At 40.7% G+C, this 21638-nt stretch overlaps 1 protein-coding gene across 2 annotated transcripts in view; it reads right to left on the bottom strand.

Moving 5' to 3' along the window:
• The window catches only part of LOC117467870 (protein jagged-2-like), a 53591-nt gene that overhangs the window by 21364 nt on the left and 10589 nt on the right, over window positions 1–21638 (bottom strand). For both annotated transcript variants that reach the window (XM_034111761.2, XM_034111762.2), the window contains exons 3-8: window positions 15084–15141; window positions 7759–8013; window positions 6772–6832; window positions 1768–1898; window positions 737–856; window positions 495–608 (exon numbers count right to left, since the gene is read on the bottom strand). In XM_034111761.2, coding sequence (XP_033967652.1) covers window positions 495–608; window positions 737–856; window positions 1768–1898; window positions 6772–6832; window positions 7759–8013; window positions 15084–15141 — 739 coding nt within the window. The remainder of the gene's footprint in view (window positions 1–494; window positions 609–736; window positions 857–1767; window positions 1899–6771; window positions 6833–7758; window positions 8014–15083; window positions 15142–21638) is intronic.

Genomic DNA, 21638 nt, shown 5'->3' with positions numbered 1-21638 from the left:
ATGTTTGCATACTCATCAGATAGTTTGGAAGTTCTTAAAATCACTGCAAGTCGCTGCTAAATTATCCTGTTTAGTTCCTCTCCTAACTTTAGAAATCCATCATAAAACCACTGAAAGATAAAGGCGTTACCCTACACCCTGCCAGGGATTTAAATCTGGTGGAAAAATAAAAATCCCATTATTTAAAAAGAATGTACCAATATGTTTTGACTTAAAAACTTCTTATTTAAAAGCTGTTAGTCAATACCTTTATATATGCCCTAATATCAGAATGAAATTGAAGCCCTGAATTCCAAGAAATACATTTTGATCACCTTAATAATGTCCAAAATTGTAGCTTAGACTCTGATATTTTAAATACTTTGACTTAGTTGAATCCCAAACACAAAGCTCTTTACAAAGAATATTAAGAATCAAAAACCCGATCAAGCAGTAATTGGAGAGAAGTAAATAGATGTTGTAGAACATATTTTATTTTTGTATTGCCCCCTCACCTTTAGCACAGGTGGGCCCGGACCATCCTGCTGGACAGTGACACTCAAAGCCTGATGGGACTTCATGGCACGTCCCTCCGTTAGCACAGGGGTTGGAAACACAGGCATGCTCCGCTACAGAGAAAAGTTAAGAACAAATTAGCAATGCTTGTAAATCTTCAATTGGATATATCTAACGTTGCCTTGGAAGTGACATGGCAAACAAACTTTAGTTAATTAGTTCATTTGATTTATAGTCTCACCAATCTCGCAGTTTTTGCCAGAGTAGCCGTCGGGACAGGCGCAGTTATACTCATCGGGCTCTGTGTTCATACACGTCCCTCCGTTCTTACAGGGCCGGTTGGTCCCACAGTAGTTCAGATCTAGATGAAAAAAACCACTTAATTTACCCTCCTGTGTTTCTCCATGTGAAGCACTTGGGTAACAAATAATAGGCAACTTGACAAAGGGAGAATTAGGGCAGGAGATATCTGACAGCTAAGGAAATGTAAAAGAAAAAACATAATCTAAATATAGTTTAAATGTTGCACATGTCATCATTCTGCAGCTCTGTGCTCTTTAACAGTTACACACAATTGTTCGTTCAGGCTATATTTCACTTTTTTTCTTCCAGAACATCTGATTGTGGGTTACCATGAACCCAATGTAAGAACATATTTACAGGAAAACATAATTTCTACTTCTGCCTCTTGACCAATCACACGGTTACCTCATGCCACTAACGGCATGTGGCGTAAAACAGCGCTGTGCAGGTTTAGCCCATTTACTGGAAATAAAAAATACAGCACAATAGCTCTGAGTTTATGAGTTTGAAAATCATCCTGTAGTGTTTTCAATGAACTTGGAAGTTGCATGAGTTTTGAAATCTATCACAGTGAGTAAGAAGCCTGCATTAATGTTGTTATAGTTATTGTTTAGGGATAACATCTTGAACATGTTTTACATCAATGCAACCAACGCAAATGGAAAATAATTGAAACCAATGTCCGTCTGAAAAGTTCCAAAACAATTTAATACGATCTAAATTCCTTCATCATGCTTTGGAAAACCTAAGATATAAATTATGAAACATTCAGAGTTAGCGTATATAAAACACTAGAAAAGTATTTTAAATCTACAAACCAAATCAATGTTATACCATAATGAACTCCATCAAGGCCTTTTAGATCATAAGTGAAACCTCCTTGATAATCCAAAGCAAGTTGCCTCTGACTCAGCACTTATAGTTATTCAAAAGATAGTTATACGTAGTTATTGGGCGGCTGAATAATACCTTTGTCACAGAGCAGACCCCCCCAGTTCTTCTCGCAGGTGCACTGCCAGGGCTCGTTGCAGGTCCCGTGCACACAGCCGGGGTACGGCAGGCATTCGTCACACAGCGGACCCTGCCAGCCGTAGTTGCACCTGAACACAGCGCGGAGGAGGGTTAGTTTTATAGAGTGAGATATAATGAGCACCTGAGAGGAATCCCTGCAGTTTAATGTACTTCTTCTATCCTTCATTCTTTCCTTTTCCTTCCCACTATTAGCACTTTGTTAAATGGTGTTCCTATTAAAGCTCCAGCCTGAGCGGATATCAGGCACAGAGATGCACTTAAGAACACAGGGGGTGTTGTTCATGAAAAACAATGATGGTGACGTTGCGATAACAAACAAGTCATTTAATAGGTTTACAATGTGTGAGCAGCGCATGGTGCCGGGCAGCGTGCCAGTTTAACGTCCCCTGGTAAACACGAGGAATGCTGGAGATGCCAGGAAAAAAGGGAAATGCTTTCAAGGCAAGTAGAAAGCGGAAGGCGATTAGATGAAGGAAACATGTTTAGTAGAAAAGTCCAGAATAAAACAGGAGGGTTGACTTGGCAGCTAAATGTCACCGCACTGATTTGTCGGACAGAACGTCTTCAATGAATGACATGTTTGCTGCGGCTCCTAATCTTAGGACACACAGCGCCAGGGACATTCCTGAGTGTGTGTGTCCTAACATGCTATCAAGTGCTATCATTCATGTTCATTTTTTACTTTATTTGCTGATAGTCATTATGTCCTTAAGTGAACTCTAATAACTTTCTCAGGAAGAGCAACTCTCTCTTCAAAGACTTTCTAGAAAGAAGTGCATACTACCAAGAATAAGACCCTGCACCAGAATCAAGTGAGTTGCTAAGATGCCAGTTATTCACTAGTTATATAACATAGGGCTGAAGCTGATGAATGTACTTATTATTGATTATTCTCTCTATTATCTTAATGCCTGTAAACTATTTCTCTCACAAGTCCATCATCTTTAAATTGTAAAAACTGTATTTTGTCGTTTTTCTTTTATTTAATTGATTATCAATACACTTATATTGTTTTAGCAATGTTCAGAAAATATGTTAAGCATTCCATTATGGACAAACATTACTTGCTAAGATGCTGTTTTTGTGTCATGTGGGGGGGGGGGGGGGGGGGGGCGTCTCGAAGGGGAGGCCAGCGCAGGGTTAGCTAATCTGTTGGTTTATGGCAGCACTCTGTTATTCCAAGGCCAGTGGTAACCTTGCCCCACCTGTCCTGTCATTTCTCCGTCGGGGAGCTATTTAGGGAGCAAACGCCCCCCCACTACCAATGTCCAAAATGGATGCCGACCAAACACTTGGGGTCCTGCTCTGGAGTGAGCTGTAATGTATTGCAGCATGCCGGGTATTGTCCGGTATCAGTCCCTTTCTTTATGCTCCATATATAGGTCCAGTGCAACTCTCACTACTTCTATCAGGATTGTTGTTATTTTTATTTGGTGTTACCTGGTGCAATGACAATAAAGGAAGTCTATTCTACTTTAAATCCAGGCTGAAGACTTTTATGTGTGCAGCTGCCTTCAGTAAATCAAACAACCACTCATATCGCACTGTCACTTTTATTCTTGCATTGCATCTGACTGTTTTTATGTGAATGTCGCTTGGTAATGTGTTACTTTTGCACTATATATCTTAATGTTGTTAATGATTTTTGGAAAGCTTTTTAAATGACCTTTTGTTGAAATGTGTCATGAACATAAACTTGCCTTGTCTTGCCTAGTTTATTAATCCAGGTTTTAAAATATATCTTCTTCTATAACTGGGAACCTAATATTACCCTGTCAATAGCTGGGAATCTCTATGTAGGTGGAGTTCCTTTATAAAGAATTCATTATCAATAAATCACATAATAAAAATGCAACCATGACAAAGATCTGTTTATGTCAAAGCATGCACGACCAGTTTAGCTGCATGCACAATTTGTAAGCTGAAACTCTCTTAGCTGCAGTCTGACCGCAGCGTGAGTAAAAGCCAAGTTATGTGTGTGTGTGTGTGTGTGTGTGTGTGTGTGTGTGTGTGTGTGTGTGTGTGTGTGTGTGTGTGTGTGTGTGTGTGTGTGTGTGTGTGTGTGTGTGTGTGTGTGTGTGTGTGTGTGTGTGTGTGTGTGTGTGTGTGTGTGTGTGTGTGTGTGTGTGTGTGTGTGTGTGTGTGTGTGTGTGTGTGTGTGTGTGTGTGTGTGTGTGTGTGTGAGAGCCAGAGCCGTACATTGTTTATGTGTGCGGCTGTCCGGCACTGTGGTCAGCGGTGGTGCCCTGCACACTGTCAGGGTGCAGCAGCGTGGACAGTCTGTCTGGCTGCATTGTGGGAGAGCAGGGAAATGGTTTGGAGCAAAGGGTGGCATTACCCCAAGCCCCGTCGCTGGGCTGCTGCCATCCCATCAATGAGAGGGACCTCGAGGGGCCAGCAGGAGCCCAAAATATCCCGCCTGCCCACAAACCCCTGCTCCGCTGCTGCCCCTCAGACAAACCACACCCAGAGGACGGGACGGTGGGCAGGGGTAGAGGGGCCTGTGTGTGTGTGTGTGTGTGTGTGTGTGTGTGTGTGTGTGTGTGTGTGTGTGTGTGTGTGTGTGTGTGTGTGTGTGTGTGTGTGTGTGTGTGTGTGTGTGTGTGTGTGTGTGTGTGTGTGTGTGTGTGTGTGTGTGTGTGTGTGTGTGTGTTGAATAATTTACAGGAAAGCCTCGCGCCCAAATCCAGCGGACGGACTTAGCCCGCTGTTGCCTAGCTACATGTTTCGTAGTGTCACATGAGGGAGCGTAGGTTGTGAATGCGCTGTGTGTAAGAAACAAGATACCAAACACACACTTTTAGTTTTCCTCTGCCAGGCTGCTGCTCTGCCTTTCTGTTTCTCACTGCTTTCTCTTTCTTTAGCCCTTCTGTCGCTTTATTTTTCTCTCTTTCACTTTTTCATTTCATTTTCATATTAACTTTCACATCATTTGTTTGGAAAATGTGACAAAAGGATGATTGTTTTGTTTACCTAACGGCTCATTTAAGCCTTATTTTTTGAGTTTTGCTCATAATTTAAGTGTGATATTAGTCTTATATACTTTTATATTGAGTTAGAAACAAGCCACGTTGTGGGAATCTTTTTCTGGAGCTTGCCACAAAAATTCACGTTAGAACCGCATTTGTTTCAAAATGTTATTCTAGTGATGACTCTGAAATGTAATTGAAAGCTAAATAACGACGCAGTAAGTACACTATAAATTATTTGTCAATATTTAGGGTACTTCAGGTTAGAAGTTACATTGAAATGTATACTAGTTTCAGCATCATCCTTGTTGTTTGAAATGTTTTTGATATACATGTATGCTAACTAGCTTTTGCGCTTACAGCTGTTCTCCTACACTGATGTCACGTTGTGATTAACATGGACTCTCATAACTAACAACAAACTTGTGTGTGTGTGTGTGTGTGTGTGTGTGTGTGTGTGTGTGTGTGTGTGTGTGTGTGTGTGTGTGTGTGTGTGTGTGTGTGTGTGTGTGTGTGTGTGTGTGTGTGTGTGTGTGTGTGTGTGTGTGTGTGTGTGTGTGTGTGTGTGTGTGTGTGTGTGTGTGTGTGTGTGTGTGTGTGTGTGTGTGTGTGTGTTACTGGTGGTGGTAAAGCATGTTGACACATGTTCCTCTCTCTTCAAATCCTCCGGCCATTTCCGATGAAAATGTCAGCGTCACTTTTTCTTTTTCTTTACGAGATCTTAACTAAATCAAACCTGCCTCGATATATAAATGTCCTCCACCCCCTCCCCTCTACCATCTCGCCTCTTCCCAAATACTTGCTACTGTGTGTGTGAGTGTGTGTGTGAGTGTGTGTGTGTGAGCAGTTGGGCTTTTTAAAGCTCTCATGCTCCGCTGTCTAAATGCACAGCTCAGTTTCGCATGTAATCAAATCTAAATGTCCCTCTGCTGCCTTTCCTCTTTACATAACTGCACAACAAGCGCCTGGTCAGCCTTTTTTTAAATGTCATAATAATGTATCTAGCTTCACTCCATCTACGATAGAAATGGCCTGTTTCTCATTCAGTTTCCACCTATTTGTCAGTTTCAGTCTGGACTTATAATTCTCAAAATCAGTTATTTCTTCATGAACTACTTTTGACACTAGAGAAGATAATACAAACACATGAGTGGCCATTATCCGGCTATCAGTCACCAGACTAACTTTTGGTTATTGTGATGACTACTTCCTTTTTTATGTTTTTTATGTTCTTGACTATGAAAGTAGTCCCTTCAGCTGATATATCCCTCCATCCTCTCTGCATCCCTGCCTGTTGCCTGTAGCCTATTATTGGGTGGAATGCATCGAGTGCCAGCCATAACAAGACCCGGGATAGGGAGAGGTGATGCGGGCTGCAGACATTACAGGGGGGGGGGCGTGCCTCTCTAATGCTGGAGGAGGACGAGGGAGGAAGTGTATAACAAAAAAACAGAGCTTTTGTGTGTCTGTGTCTCTGTGTGTGTGTGTGTGTGTGTGTGTGTGTGTGTGTGTGTGTGTGTGTGTGTGTGTGTGTGTGTGTGTGTGTGTGTGTGTGTGTGTGTGTGTGTGTGTGTGTGTGTGTGTGTGTGTGTGTGTGTGTGTGTGTGTGTGTGTGTGTGTGTGTTGTGTGTGTGTGTGTGTGTGTGTGTGTGTGTCAGCTTTAAAACAGGAAGCAGAACAATGGCTTCTGAATCAGAGTGGAGCTGAGGGATGGAGGTGGAGGGACGGGACGCGGGGGGGCACCCATACAACTTGGATGGGGGAGGTAGGGGGTGAGGCTGCTTGCGATGTTACCAACAACAGACCCTCCGCCCCCCCCCCCGTTCCTCATCATCACCACTGTTATCCTCATTAAACTCTTCCCATCCAAACAAAAGCATGTTCGACATCACTTAACAACAAGTGGAACAAAGGTGAACTAAGTGGAATAAACAAACAAACAATTACAAATGGGGGAGGGGGGGTGACTCACTTGCATTCCCCCGGCACGCTGCATGTCCCGTGTTCGAGGCTGCATCCCTGTTTGCAGATGGCTTTTGGAAATGGAAACAGAAAGTGACAAGTTAGTGTTAGTTTCAAATCAGATCATTTCCATCAGCATTCTTTACACCATCACTTCAAATGATTTCAATGGGAGTCTTTGCATGGCTGGCACTTTGTTTTGCAGGTGGTCAAATCATTACAATCTAATTTCCTGTGTTTTTTATTTGTTGTGAAATGCAAGAGAGTCCCTGCAGCGTTAACAATGGATGGCAGAGTCAATGTCGGAAAATGTAAGGTGTCTACAGCGCTGACGAGAGTTTCCTAACATTCTTTGAATTCTTACAAAGTGACACTTGACATGAACATCAGTGGGCTTCCAAGTGTTTTTACGAGAAAGGGCAGTGAGGAGGTAGAGACTAAGAAAGCTTCGTCCATGTGATCACAAACTTCCCTTTTAACGTACAGGGAAAATAAGATCAGGTACTTAAGGAATGCAAATATCTGATCAGATTTCAAATGCTATAGGAGTACAAGCACAATAAGTGTTATCATTTATTGTTTTCCTTCTTCATTTAATCCAATCTATTTATTGATTGTGTTTAAAAACTTAAATCAATGTCAATGTCCAAAATTGTGATTCCCATTAATAATGTTGGTTTAAAAGAAATTGAAAATATTTGCTAAAAATATAAAAAAATAATAAATAATATAAATAATAATAAATGAACAAATACATTTTTTGATGTATTTAATCTGATTTCTGGCAGGAAATGAAAACATTAAAAAAAAATGTTCACCAACTCACTAGAGGTTGGGCTTTATGTATACTTTCATACTCTTGATGTAATAATAAGGCTTTGATAATTGGTTACAGCTCTACTAAATAGTAACAAATCTCTTATAATTCAATATAAATCAGTTCTAATTAAACCCCACCCCCCTGTATCCTGTGTTCTGCTGCAGACCCCCCTTGTACCTGTATTGCAATCAGGCCTTGTCCAGCCCTCCATGCAGCCTCTGTTCCCCAGCTGGTCGCACACGTAATGCCCGAAGTAGTCGTCACGGGGACGGCAGACTTTGTTGCACTTGACGCCGTAGTAGTTTTCATCGCAGCGGACCCGGATGGTGTACTCGAGGCTGGTGAAGGAGCTCTTATACTCTACCGCCTGCTTCTCGTCGCCGGGGTTTATCATCCCTTTGTGGATGCTGCGCTCAATCAGAAGCTCCTCATCTGGAAACAAGACAAATAAATCAGTGTTAGAGCAGAAAAGAGTTGTTTTACTAAAAGGGGCTTAGTATTAGTCTGGCTTTGATGTCATTTTTTTATAATTATATGGTTTTATTATGTATGTCACTGTAATGTATAGACACTATACAGTTGAACAATATAAATTGTTACATTTATTTTATTGTTAACATTTTGTAACTTGTTAGCATGGTAGTTTTGTCAGTGGAAGTGCATTTAATTTGCTAGAATGTTTTGTATAAATAATGTTTTGCTTGAAATTGAATAACCAACAATTTGTTGTAGTATTAGGTCTCTACAATAGTACTTATTTTCATTATCATCTTTACCATTTATCTCAATGTAATTTTTTTAAACTGTTGAGCATTACGACTTGTCTAGTTATTTTTTAACATTTTACTACTTGTATCGTCCTATTTTTTTTATTTGATTTGCTCGAAAGCTGCTCGATAAATCATGGTTGACTTGATGCATATAAGCACTGAATACATTAAAAACACTCAACAGGTCAAGTATTTGGGTCGGTTTGATAGCATGGTCAAAACAACACAAATTCTGAATGACATTCCAAGAAGCAGCGCTGATTCCGGTAATGGGATTTGACCCAACAACCCGGTGTTTAGTGATATATGACCATCCAAGAAGAATGATGGCTGTTCAGATCAGAAGGAAGGACTCCCATCTGTCAAACATCACTCTGTTGCACCAAATATGTTGCAAAAGAAAGAAGGAGGAGAAAATAGGAGAATAAAGCGAGCTCAAACCGAGGGTGTAGCGAGGTCTGCAAGAACTTGATAACCCAAAATGCTTTTCTGCCCACCCCCACTCTCAGGATATCCACCCCTGACTCCATTGGAGCCAGGCCGGAAATAATAAGAGAAGTGGAGCAGACGAGGAAAAGCGACATAGGAAAGAGCCCATGTACCAACTCAGCTCTGTCTTCAGTGGGAGGAGCCAAGTGGAAAACTGCTAGCAAATGTCTTAAAGGGGCCCTATTGTGCTTTTTGTTATATAGGTTTTTTTTCATGTAAATTGTCTGCCTGAAATCCCTCTATTGCACTATTTGCTTTACTTTTAGAACATAATGACATCACTATGTTAACACTCGCGCGTCTATTGGCTAGCGCTCCAACACATTGTACGTAATAAGCTGAGGGGCGGGACATCTCTTAGTGGTTGAAGAAGGAGAAGGAGAATGTTGTTGACTCATAAACAAATGGGAAATGGGGATTCAATTAGATTAGTTTGACTTTATTGATCCTAAATTGGGAAATGTATGCACATTCTGAATATGGGATCAATAAGGTAAATAGAATAAATCAATTTAAAGTAAATTAATTAAACTTTTGTCACTTAAGATTAACATAAAGATGTATTGTTTTACCTGAACTCTAACAATTAATTCTGAAATAATAGTTTACCATTAAAAAAGTAAGTGTCCTCTTTTATACCCTCTCCGCTGGATTAGACTTGCTACATTTTAATGTTGCCACATTTATTAAGGATAACTTTAAATTTGTTCTGACATTTACCTTGTATAACATGTTATGTTTTCATCGCATAAACTGTGTAAAACTTGAGACATATCCCTTTGCTTTTCTAAAATCATCTCCATAGCTGCTGAAGTTTGACACTGTATAGAGAAAGGATCCATTTCCAGGCTGTCCTGATTTACTGAGTCTCTGTGCGAGCTAACCAACTGCCACAGTTTCCAGTCCCACACCCACCACCTGAAACACTCGCTGCTGCTCATCTCCAGCAATTAGATATAAAAATATAGACCAATGAGCTCCCTCTGTAGTGAGGAGACACACTAAGAGAGGCCGCTGTTACTAGGGAGAGCAGGAGAGAGTGGGCCATTACAAAAAACACATTACATAAACAGCAGGGGGCTTCAGATCCGAGCAGCTGATCGTGTCCAGAGAAAACTGAGGAGAAGATTCATTTCAGAGACAAAGCGTGACTTTTTTCTACTTGAATGCAACAAGCCACCTGTAACTGCACCGTTTTGATAGGGGGCTGTGACACTTTTACTTTGACCTCTGACCTCTTGTCACTTGTAACAGTGGTGATCTTTGAACTGAAGACAGGGCTGTGTTTATGATGCTCGTTAAAATAAGTTTATTTTGTTTTCCTTCACCGGACATCTGATGGTTTTCAGAAAAAAGTAAAGTCACATTTTCCCCATCTGGCCCACATGAGTGTCTTAAATGCTCAAAAATAAACCCCAGCAGTTGATTATTAGTGGCTTAATTTGAGGAATACACGCACTCATATACAAAGCCCCCCTTCTATTTCATTTTACAAAAGAAACCAACGTCGTAAAATGTTGGCTAAACACATGCCGTTGTTAGTGTTTTGCAAAAATAAAATGAACATTGTACTAGGGGTGTAACGGTTCACAGAATGCACGGTTCGGTATGTACCTCGGTTTGGGGGTCACGTACAACAAGAAAAAGCAAAAAAAAGACCCAAATGCATAATTCCAGGTTTGTTGTTATTTATTTTGAACAGCAGTGCAAGTTTCAGTTTAAAAATAAGCAACTCTAACATTTTGAATAATTAACTGTATTACAGTTAAAAAACAAACCACTAACAGTACCACACACACTCAGGTGGCCATATTATCTATAATGGCTGATGTCAAACAAAAAGGTTCAATAAGCTGTAAAACTCAAAAGAATGTCTTGGAAATATTACAAAATAAATAATAAGATAGTGTTTCAATCACAATCAATAAAAGCCGGGGTCCTCTACTATTGCATAAGCTGTTGAAAAGTATATGCCAAAAGCTTCTGTTATTTATTTTGGTCTCTCGGCTTTCATGTCTATTGGCTTCTTAACAACAGCGGGGATAAGCTGTTGAACTGCTGTTGTCTTTTGCCGGACTCCGGTGATGCCTTCTGATATGATTTAGTGGTTCTTATTATACATCCATGGTCCGATCTACCACTCCATCGTTATTGTAGTCCAAAGGGAACCCGAAATGTTCCCACACAGCTGATTTAAAAGAAGCAGGTGGGTCTTCTAGCTCCTGTGTGTTATCTGAACTAGTGATGTGTCAGTTGCGAACGAGCCGCTCTTTTAAGTGAACGACGGGAGCCGGCTCGCGCCCGCGAACGAGCCATTCTTTTTTTTTTAAAGTAATACAAGACAGAATGATATGATGATCTCCGTGCTACGGGTGCTCCGTGCATGCATGCAGTGACATGTAATATCCAAGGATTAGAGACTGTTGGATGCTGCCGTTTTGAGCATTGCAATATATTTATTTTCATTATGTTATTTATTTATGATTATTTTTAGGCTCAGCAAAGATTTGTTGTCAGTTTGTATTGGTGTTGCTATCGGCTTTTTTTTTAGCGTGGTTCTACAATCAGAGTCAGAGAGTTACAAGGGTCTGCACATGCAGTGAAAACATTTGGCCACAGCAAATCATTTATATTAAAAATTTAACATTTACTTTTGAATACTTCAGTACAAAGGATGTATTGAATAATGTAAGTGATATATGTGTACACATATAAATCATTAGTCAAAACAGGGCTACATTTGATTGAATTATAAAAGGTATATTTCGCAGATAAACCTATTAACCCCGCCCCCTTTAAAAAAAACGGCTCTTTTGAACGGCTCTCGCAAAGGAACGGAGCCATACGATCCGGCTCCCTTCAAAGAGCCATCATTCCTATCACTAATCTGAACTCCCAATACTAACTTCTCTTCTTCTTGTATTTTGTTCGTTTTGTTGTGTTTTCTTCTTCTTCATTTGTTGTTTAAGGGCGGCTGGCAAACAGCTTTTAGGCACCCCCCGTGACGGTACGGGGCCAATACCGTTACACCCCTACAATGTACGTGATAGGTTAAGGGTCGGGAAATATATAGGCGGTTGACCAACCACAACAGAGCCGGTCAGCTAACCAATCACATCGTTTCAGGTTCACATATTCACAAATATGAACCTGAAAATGAGCAGAATAGAGCCCCTTTAAATTAAATTGTCTTCCAGTATTTATTTTTCAGTAAAAACCAAGATCATTGGATTTAAAAAAAATATGTAAATGTTGAATTTCCATCTCATACTGTATGCCAAGAGAACAAAAATCTCCTACAACTAGAAACTATAAATAAAACCTGCAATCATTTCGTGAGCCCTTAGTCTTATGTTGGTTGAAGATAATGGCTGCATATGAAAGCACAACAGGAACGAGAAGCCGTGCCCGAACAACCCTCTCACTCTGAAAGTGATTCAGCGATGATAACCCGGTTGTCAAGCGGTTATTTTGTTTTGGGAAGCATCTTCCTGCAGGCGGTTCAGCTGTTACATACATTTGTGATCAGTAAAAGAGGTGGATATACCTCTCTTCTCTCTCTTTGCTGATTTGTTTTAACCTGCTTGTTGCTTCAGCTGGGTGGAGTTCAAATTATAAGGTACAGAAATTGCTCTTAATCAACCTTGAAATGGTTTCGTGTGATTGCAAAAACATTATAATGCATCTTATTATTGCAGCCTACAGCTTGCGGCACACTCCAACGTCAGGAAATGTGAAAATGACCTTAAGTTCATTGCTCACATAATGCTTGATCATTATATCAGTAGGGTACCACTTATTGATACCATAGATATTTCAATTGTTAGTTTGTGGTAATGTGACATGAATTAGTACAGTTTCGTTACAAATACCTCATCTATCACCTTAGTTGTTTTCATTTATCTGAATATAACGTACAAAACCATCAGGGCATCAGTGTTGTGCGATAAGATTGGCAATACTTTTATCATATAAATTGTTTTTATTGTCAACAAATCCCATTAAAACATCAGTTCAAGGCTTTCCAAATATGTGATGACTTCCTGTCTGTAGCTCTCATTCCCACTGGTTTATGATAAAGCCGTTAATCTTTTAAATCTACCAAATATATTATTTTGTTTTAAGCAAACTTTACTCAACAAGGAGGAACAAGTAAATGTGTTGGTGACTATTTTCAGCAGCAGAATAATCCACACAATAAACTGCAGTGTGTGTGTGTGTGTGTGTGTGTGTGTGTGTGTGTGTGTGTGTGTGTGTGTGTGTGTGTGTGTGTGTGTGTGTGTGTGTGTGTGTGTGTGTGTGTGTGTGTGTGTGTGTGTGTGTGTGTGTGTGTGTGTGTGTGTGTGTGTTCAACAGTTGATGGATAACAATAGAGCTTTATGGAAAAGAGGAAGAAGATGAACAGAAGGAAGCTATCTCAACTGAATTATCCCCTGGTTTATGATGGAGGGGATTACCCATCCTTACCCAGTGTAAAGAAAATAATGTGTACCCTCCACACCAGCCAACAATCCACCGACACAGAGTCAACTTCATCATCATCATCATCATCATCATCATCCTCTCCTGCGCTTTCTATTTTGTATTTAAACAGGCGGGGGCTTCCTGAAGCCCAAACAGCTTCCACACAGACTTCATTTCACTCTCCAACCTGCTGCCCAGACCTGTTCACACAACGCTCACTGGAGTAACCTCGCTTCTTTTAGAATTGCCATCATGACCTCTCACAGAGTTCATCAATGAAAACATTTTGAATCTAGCGTCTCAAATGTGAACATTGTACGTCTTCTTTGACAGTGAATGCAATACCTAGGATTTCGACCGATCGTCAGAAAAAATAAATCGTATGTCAATATCGGCTCGAGGAAATTTGGATGAACTATTTTCAGTATTTTCTGACATTTACAGGAGAGAAAACAGATCTGAGAAAAGCAGCACATTCCCAAACTTCAGAAGATAAGACCATTGGAGGCTTAGGCCTTTTTCTTAATAAATGCCTTTTTCTTAATAAATGCCACTTTAGATTAAACCTGTATTACGTACAATAATATAAGACCGTGTTGAGGAATGGGCTCTTGGGCCAAAAAATCTTGGTCGTGACATCTTTCCATTCTTATTCCTGTTCACACCTGGCCTGCTGTACATGACGATTCTCTAGCACTCTTTAATTATGCAACAGTTTCAGTAATGCTAGATGCAACATGTTTATCCCTGCTCTCTGACGTTTGTCGAAAGCAACTCCCAACAATGTAGGAATTCCCAAAGTGAAGTAGGAACATTCGAGTGAAAGTAGATACGCAGAGAAGTAAATAATAACAATTTAAGCCCAAATACCTGCTAAAATAAATCTGAGCATCACATCCATGGAGGACTGTTTCTTATTTTATATTCCTAACTTGTGTAGTATTTGATACAAAGAAATGGTTATGTTTGAATTTGGTGGAGTGGTGGAGTGATCAGAAACCAACGTGTCGCCCCACGAGAGCTGCTGTCCAGGCCGGGGCATGGCAGCCTCGATGCCAGCGTGTCACGGCGCTTCAGGATAATGAAGTGCGTGCAGTAGCCGGACAGCTGTCGGGATGCTAATTAGGAGACAGACATCAGAGGAAAGAGGGGCAAAGAAAAGCTGCTGCGGTCCGTAATTAATGGCTTAACGATGCAATGCTCTCACGGGCTTTAAATAGAGATGGCCAAAAACAGTCAGAGTGACCGTGAAGAGGGCGAGAAATAGGAAACGGTGGTGGAGGAGCGTTAGGAAAACTCAATGACAAATCAGATTGGTGCATGAGGAAGTCAATGCCTCACTTTGAAGGTGCAGCGTTGATGGGTAAACCTGACATTCCCGCACAGAGTCACAAATCTCACAGCATGGCACACGTCTCCCATTCCTTTCATGTTAGTCAACAGATTGCAGGTGTTTCATATGAGTGGGTGAGTTGGCTTTCTTTCCATTCTGCTTACCCAATAGACCTCGGGCGTACAGGTGTCAGTAAGCATGACATAATGGCCCATGTTTGCTAGTTCTTGTTAATGCTCATCCCTTTCACTGTGAACCATTACATTGGAATACAACGGTAGATTACTAGCAAGAAATCAAAGCCAAAGAAAGGGATGAGTTGAGCCAGAATGTGACACAAACACCATGACCTAAGTATAATCACATTAACTAGAGCTATGATATACAAAGACTAAATTAAAGGACGGACATCAGAAACATGTTTAAATTGGTGAAATGATGCTTACCATTGCTGTGTGTGCCATTGTCCCTGTCCCACGCCTCCAATATCACAGTGTACGCTCGCTGAAACACAGAAGGGGGGGCAGAGGTTATCACATTGCACGCTAATACAGAAACACACACACACACACACACACACACACACACACACAGAAACTCAGATATGCCCACTTCAAGACATGCACATGATGTGGAGTTTACACAGAAACCTAGATACGAGATGCCGTAACTCATAAACAGAAACACATGAGTCTTCAGCCTCACACACACACACACACACACACACACACACACACACACACACACACACACACACACACGCACACGCACACACACACACGTTGCATTAAGGTGAATAACGGTGGGAAAATTATTCTTGTTCCCACACTGCTGTAACTGATTAGCCTCCATCAACCCGAGGCTAGTTAAAGAGTGCAGCCACTGTTATGATGAAAGACACAAAACATTCACCCGAGAATAAGCCGTCTTTTCCATATTTCACCTGACCGGTCTTGTTTATTAAAATGATTTTGTTTTCGAGCCAAACATTAAATCCAGTTTTCCTTTTTCACTTCTGGATCTCGATGATCTTTTTCCATGACACCGTATCGATATCAGAGGGCGTACGTTCGTCTTCTCCTCGATCCACCGGGAGGTCAGCGCCCCGGGAAATCGTAGGGATTTGATGACTTGCTCAAGGGCATTTTGAGTGGTAATGTATTGATTTCCAAAAAGGGACATTCATGTTTCCTTGCCTTCTTCCACATGGATCTGGTAAGGGCTTGGTGTGTCTTTTAATTCAGCTGTCAGGGGAGACTCTTTGGGTGATGGCATCGATACCATTCAGGGTTTCTTATAACACATTGTAGACTAAAGTAAAAGCAAATGGTAGAAGAAATTATAATGATTTCATGATGACATTTTTTCTAGATTATATTAGATTTAGCTTTATTGTCATTGCACAGAATACCAATAACAAGAATGATTGAAATGCAGTGCGATGTATAGATATAACATAAAATGTAAATACAATACACAGCTTTTACGTAGAGTTTGCATGAGCATTCTTACTGCCGTGCATCAATTATTGGCATTTGTTGTACGCTCCCTCAGAGAGTAACACTTGAGTGTGAGTCAGAATGAGGAAAAAGGCAGCAAGTGACAACACAACCGTTCGAAATAATTTAAAATGCGATCAATTGTCGCAATGTTTGGATATATTCACCGCATGTTTTAACTGTAAGTTTACATTCATTATAGTAGTGAGACATGTAGTGAAGTAGAAGTACAAAGTAGCATCAAATACTCAAATAAAAACTGAGCAGCAGGCTTTTAAATATTCCTCAAGTCGCCGAAAATATTTTTCATATTGTTCAATTTATTTATAATTTTTTATAATTGTTTTGTATTCATTCACTTTTCCTTATGTCTATGCAACTTTTACTAAGTGGATAATCTGTTGTAAATGTTTTGGTTATATGTATTTATTTGTATTCTCTCGACTTGCATCCTGTGAATGAAAAGTGCTTTACAAATAAAGCTTTATCATTAATATTATTAAAGTACATGGATGTCAAAATAGTACTTCAGTGCAAATGTACTTAGTAACATTCCATCACTGGTGTTGTGTATAATTCACATCAATATTAGATTAGACCATTTAGTGCTGCGATATAGTTTTCTGTGGATATTCTGAGAGAAAGCGCAGCATGCACACTATGCCTGCACACTATGCCTGCACACTATGCCTGCACACTATGGCCTACTTCCCAGAGGAGACGCGCTCCGCCATCCCACAGCAACAAACTCACACTCTGGATTGTTTCAGGTGCAGGGCTATTTTTTTCCTTTTTTTTCACGGGCATCTGCAAACAAACCAAAATGGAGCTCACTGTCCGTCAACTGCATGAGGCCGGACGAGCAGCTGTGAGTTCCCATGACCCAAGTGTGACTCGCAGCGACTGAGGCTGCAGGGAAGATTACAGGGGAGGCAGCAAAGTGGTGCTGGGGGAGATTAGAGACAGAGACATGAAACAAGAAGGTAGAGGGGTAAAGTGCTTTGCAGCGCTTTAAAAGTGATTCTACGGTGCTTACATTTAGTTCACAGAGGGACAGAAAAGACGCAAGGGAGGAAAAATCTTGACTCAGATGTGACACCATGTTGTTACAAGTATTTGGTAGTTACTTTAGGGTGTATTCACAACAAGCAAGTTCAGAGCTGCAATTCAAATTAGACATCATTTACTTGGCTTGCAATAAAAGAGGATAACCACATTAAAAACATAGGGCAGGAGATCAGAATCAGAAACGGGTTTGTTGCCAGGTAGGTTCACACATACGAGCAATTTGACTTGATTACATGGTGCATAAATAAAATGTTAAATGTGTCTGACATCATCTACAAGAGACTACCTCACAATGGAAAGTGTTATGCTCATTATAGCGGCAACTCATTTAATACATTTTCTTTTTGACAAATTGTTGAGTCTTTGTCAGACGTGAAAAATAAATAAAAGAAGCCCACCAAGTTAGTGAGGGGTCTTGAGTTAAGATTGTTTTGTTAAATACTATTTTCATAGTAGACAGAAATGTGCAAAAATCGTCACTGGTGGTGCCATTCATAATTTCAATGATTGCATTTTACTGCTGTTTGCTGGCATTACATTTCACGGAAGCAGCCCTAAAACATGATATAAGATCTCATATGAAAGTAAACTGATCTGATGACAGTTCTGCTGTATGTGCAGCTAAATTAGAGTACAGAGTTGCAACTAGACTGATGTCTCCCTTTCCCTGTATGACTTAACAGAAACTAATCAAAGTGTTTAGTATTATAATAGAGACTTGAATCAAATGATGACCTCTGACTATGAGGCAGACGATTCAAAGCCAAATGTACCATTCTTTCCCTCAGTGAGAGACACACAGCTGGGCAGTTACATCACTACAATTATCAAATAAATCAAATGGCTCTCAAACAGGGTGTAAGCAGGTTCTCTGTTTCCGCTCACATGATCAGGGCACAGCATGACGTAAGGTCATATCAATTGGGGAGGTTAAGGGCAATGTTAAGTGTCAGTCCTTTCTAACAGACCGCTCAACGTCTGGTTCAGGTGTGGAACTGAATGTTTAAACTACACTCAGATCAGATAAAATCAGTAAAAATCTAAAAACGATGACCCTCAGTCTGCAGAGGATCATGCTGTTAATACCACACTCCTCTTCATCATCTCCAGATGACACAGCAGTGATTTATGAGCAGCCATAACTCCGTAATGAGTGAATACAAGTGAACATTATCATAATCAATCTTTCCCTTTGTAATCAATTTTAAATGTCACCGCCGCTGGCTCCCAAACAGATGGGGCTGTCCCACGGCCTCAGAGCAGCCTGACTCTGGTGTGTGTGTGTGTGTGTGTGTGTGTGTGTGTGTGTGTGTGTGTGTGTGTGTGTGTGTGTGTGTGTGTGTGTGTGTGTGTGTGTGTGTGTGTGTGTGTGTGTGTGTGTGTGTGTGTGTGTGTGTGTGTGTGTGTGTGTGTGTACATATTTTAGAGTGTGTGACTGCTCTAGAGTGTGTCCTTGAAGGACAGGAGCTGGAGTGTCACGTCCCCGCTGTCTGCATCGAGACGACCAACCTTATGAGTTGTAGTGTGTGTGCTCTTTAAGTGTGTGTGTGTGTGTGTGTGTGTGTGTGTGTGTGTGTGTGTGTGTGTGTGTGTGTGTGTGTGTGTGTGTGTGTGTGTGTGTGTGTGTGTGTGTGTGTGTGTGTGTGTGCTCTTTAAGTGTGTGTGTGTGTGTGTGTGTGTGTGTGTGTGTGTGTGTGTGTGTGTGTGTGTGTGTGTGTGTGTGTGTGTGTGTGTGTGTGTGTGTGTGTGTGTGTGTGTGTGTGTGTGTGTGTGTGTGTGTGTGTGTGTGTGTGTGTGTGTGTGAGATATGGGAGGGGGGATATTGGGAGGGTGGGGACGTGTTGGGAGACACTTGATACCGCCTAACCAATTTACAGGAGTCAGAGGGATTTGAGTTTTCATTAGGCGAGGAGAAACCGACCCACTCCTCGCCGCCTTCACCTGTTCAATGAATAAATTACAGCTCCACCACGGCAGGAACAGCCGCCAGCAGCAGCACACCACCCTACTGAGAATACAGCGCACAGTCTGGAGCGGCTCTGTGAATTTATGATTTGTATACACACTAATTAGATGTAATCTTCAGTACTGCTACCACACACTTCTCAGAGTTATTTCACTTCCTTACTCCGAAAAACTCTTTTCGGCATTGGTGAAGTGTCTCTGAAAACGTGCAGTGTTTTTTTTTATAGTACAACTGGTTGTAGCTACATTGGGCGGAAAACTAATATTTTCCTCATGATTTTGAGAACTACTGCACAGGAAGCACTGATTGATTAAACACAATATAAGTCACAAAAGTCAATAGTCAATTATTTCTTTAGTCACTTGACCAAAAGTCGATAACACTTTAAAAAATATGTATTGTACATAATCGTCCGTTGCAGCCTGGCGTTGGCATGTCTTCACTCTATGTTTGAACTACAATTGGACACATAAGCATCGATTTTCACAAAAGTGAAGCAGGTGCATATGGTCCATGTGTGTAGGAGAGCAGTCTTAAGTTTTGGATGTCCAAACACACATCCTTGAGGAACGCCAGGACTGACGAGGACAGATTACTAACATTTTTCTCACAAGGCTCCCCTAGCAGTTAGGGAATGCTCATAATTCCCTATTTTGCAAATAATCTTCATTTGGGCGTGATAAAGAGAAATATAATAATTGTTGATTAGATCAACCTTCAGTATGTTTATTTGTGTATTATTCAGTTGTGGGAAACGGAATTGTTGACAACAAAAACAGTGATAGTGCCAATATAAATAACATGTATGGTTTGTCTATAATTAACAGAAGAAGAGCTGGGTAGCTGACAGCTGGCAACAAAAGAAGAACTGGAACTGGAACTTCAACACTGAGAAGATCCAGTGAACACACAACTCGATCGATGACATGCACAGTTAAAAACTCCACAATGTGTGCTCTGCTATATGAATTGTCCACCTTAAAATGGAGTTCAAATCGAGAGGAATGTTCCTTTAATTAAAAATTCACAGCAGCATTTTTGTTAAAAAAAAAGAAAAAGAGAAATCCCGAGACCCAATTAACAACTTTTCCCGAGTTGTGATCAGAGGGAGAGAAAAAAAACAGCAGCAACACCTGTCACGTCACACCTGTTAAGTCTATTGACATGAATAAAACATGTCGCTCCAGGCAGAGAGAAGCTGAGATGGTTAATTTAGCACATTATTAACAGAACAAGCCCACCGCCCCTCCACCACCACCTCTCCTCTCTAAGGAGGCCTCACCGCAGCCCCTCCTCGTTCAGAGAGCAAATCTAATCAAAGCTAATCTAATCAGGTCTTTATACTGAGCTGCAGAATAGAAAATGACCCAATTCACTTTTCCCACACCAAATGCATAAAAGCTATTTCTGTCGCTCCAGGTTACGCAGGCTGCTCCAGCGACTGAGGAATTCTGAGAATTTGTCTTCTATAGTAAATCGATGCCGCGTATGCTATGCTCTGTAAAGGGAGAACATACCGCCTTAAATCCATTAGTTAGTCCTCTGATTCAGTCAAATACTTGAAAAGAAATATGTCTTTCAATTCCCTTACATAAACATTATGCGTCTCTATTTTCTAATGCATTAAGGGACTACTTCCGCTGCAAATTGGATTTGTTCATTATCAAATCAAGGTGCCAAAGACTTCAAACAAAGTCTCAATAAGTCACAGCGCGTACCCAACACTGAGCTCAGTTTTCTATTATCTCCCCGTCAAATCGTCTGTAATCAGATGCTGCCGCTGGGAATCCGGCGGCACTGACTCAACACATACACACTGAGAATACACAGTACTGTATAGTGTGTGTACTGCAACCACAAGCAGGGGCAGGGATGATTTGTTATCCTTTCAAACTTTACCTTGCATCACAACCACAAGCGCATATCACTCATCACATCACACTTATAATAGAAGCCAAGGCAATTATGAATGAACTGTATCCTTGAATACAGTATAATACGTATTTAATCCTGGCAGTGCTTCATAACAAGGTCACAAGTTTCTCAGAACAGGTAAAGAAAAACGATATATTAGACAGAAAACTGAGAAAACAACACAATACCAAAGTTATGAGAAAAATTGGACCGATCAAAATCAATAAAAGGTTTTAACTAGAGGATTCATTCTAAGGAAAAGCTACATTTGGTATCTTTATTTGGGACTTGCGCAATGCTGGGAATGTGTCAGAGACCAGTTCAAATGCTTGGCTGAAGCTATTCATGCGATAAGAGGCTGTAAACAGAGTGAAGTGGAAAAAAAAGATTTAAGAGAGACTGAGAGAAGAGAGTCCAATGCACACCAACCATGACCATAAAAGTCTGCAGTGACTCGCTAAAGAACATTTTTACATTTTCAGAATCTTGTTAAGACTTTGACATTTCATGATTGAAAAGATTTTGATGTGTCCCAGTGTGAAGCATGGCAGCGT

The sequence above is a fragment of the Pseudochaenichthys georgianus genome, chromosome 22, assembly GCF_902827115.2.
Source record: "Pseudochaenichthys georgianus chromosome 22, fPseGeo1.2, whole genome shotgun sequence".
Lineage (NCBI taxonomy): Eukaryota > Metazoa > Chordata > Actinopteri > Perciformes > Channichthyidae > Pseudochaenichthys > Pseudochaenichthys georgianus.
This window is presented reverse-complemented; position numbering and strand designations above follow the sequence as displayed.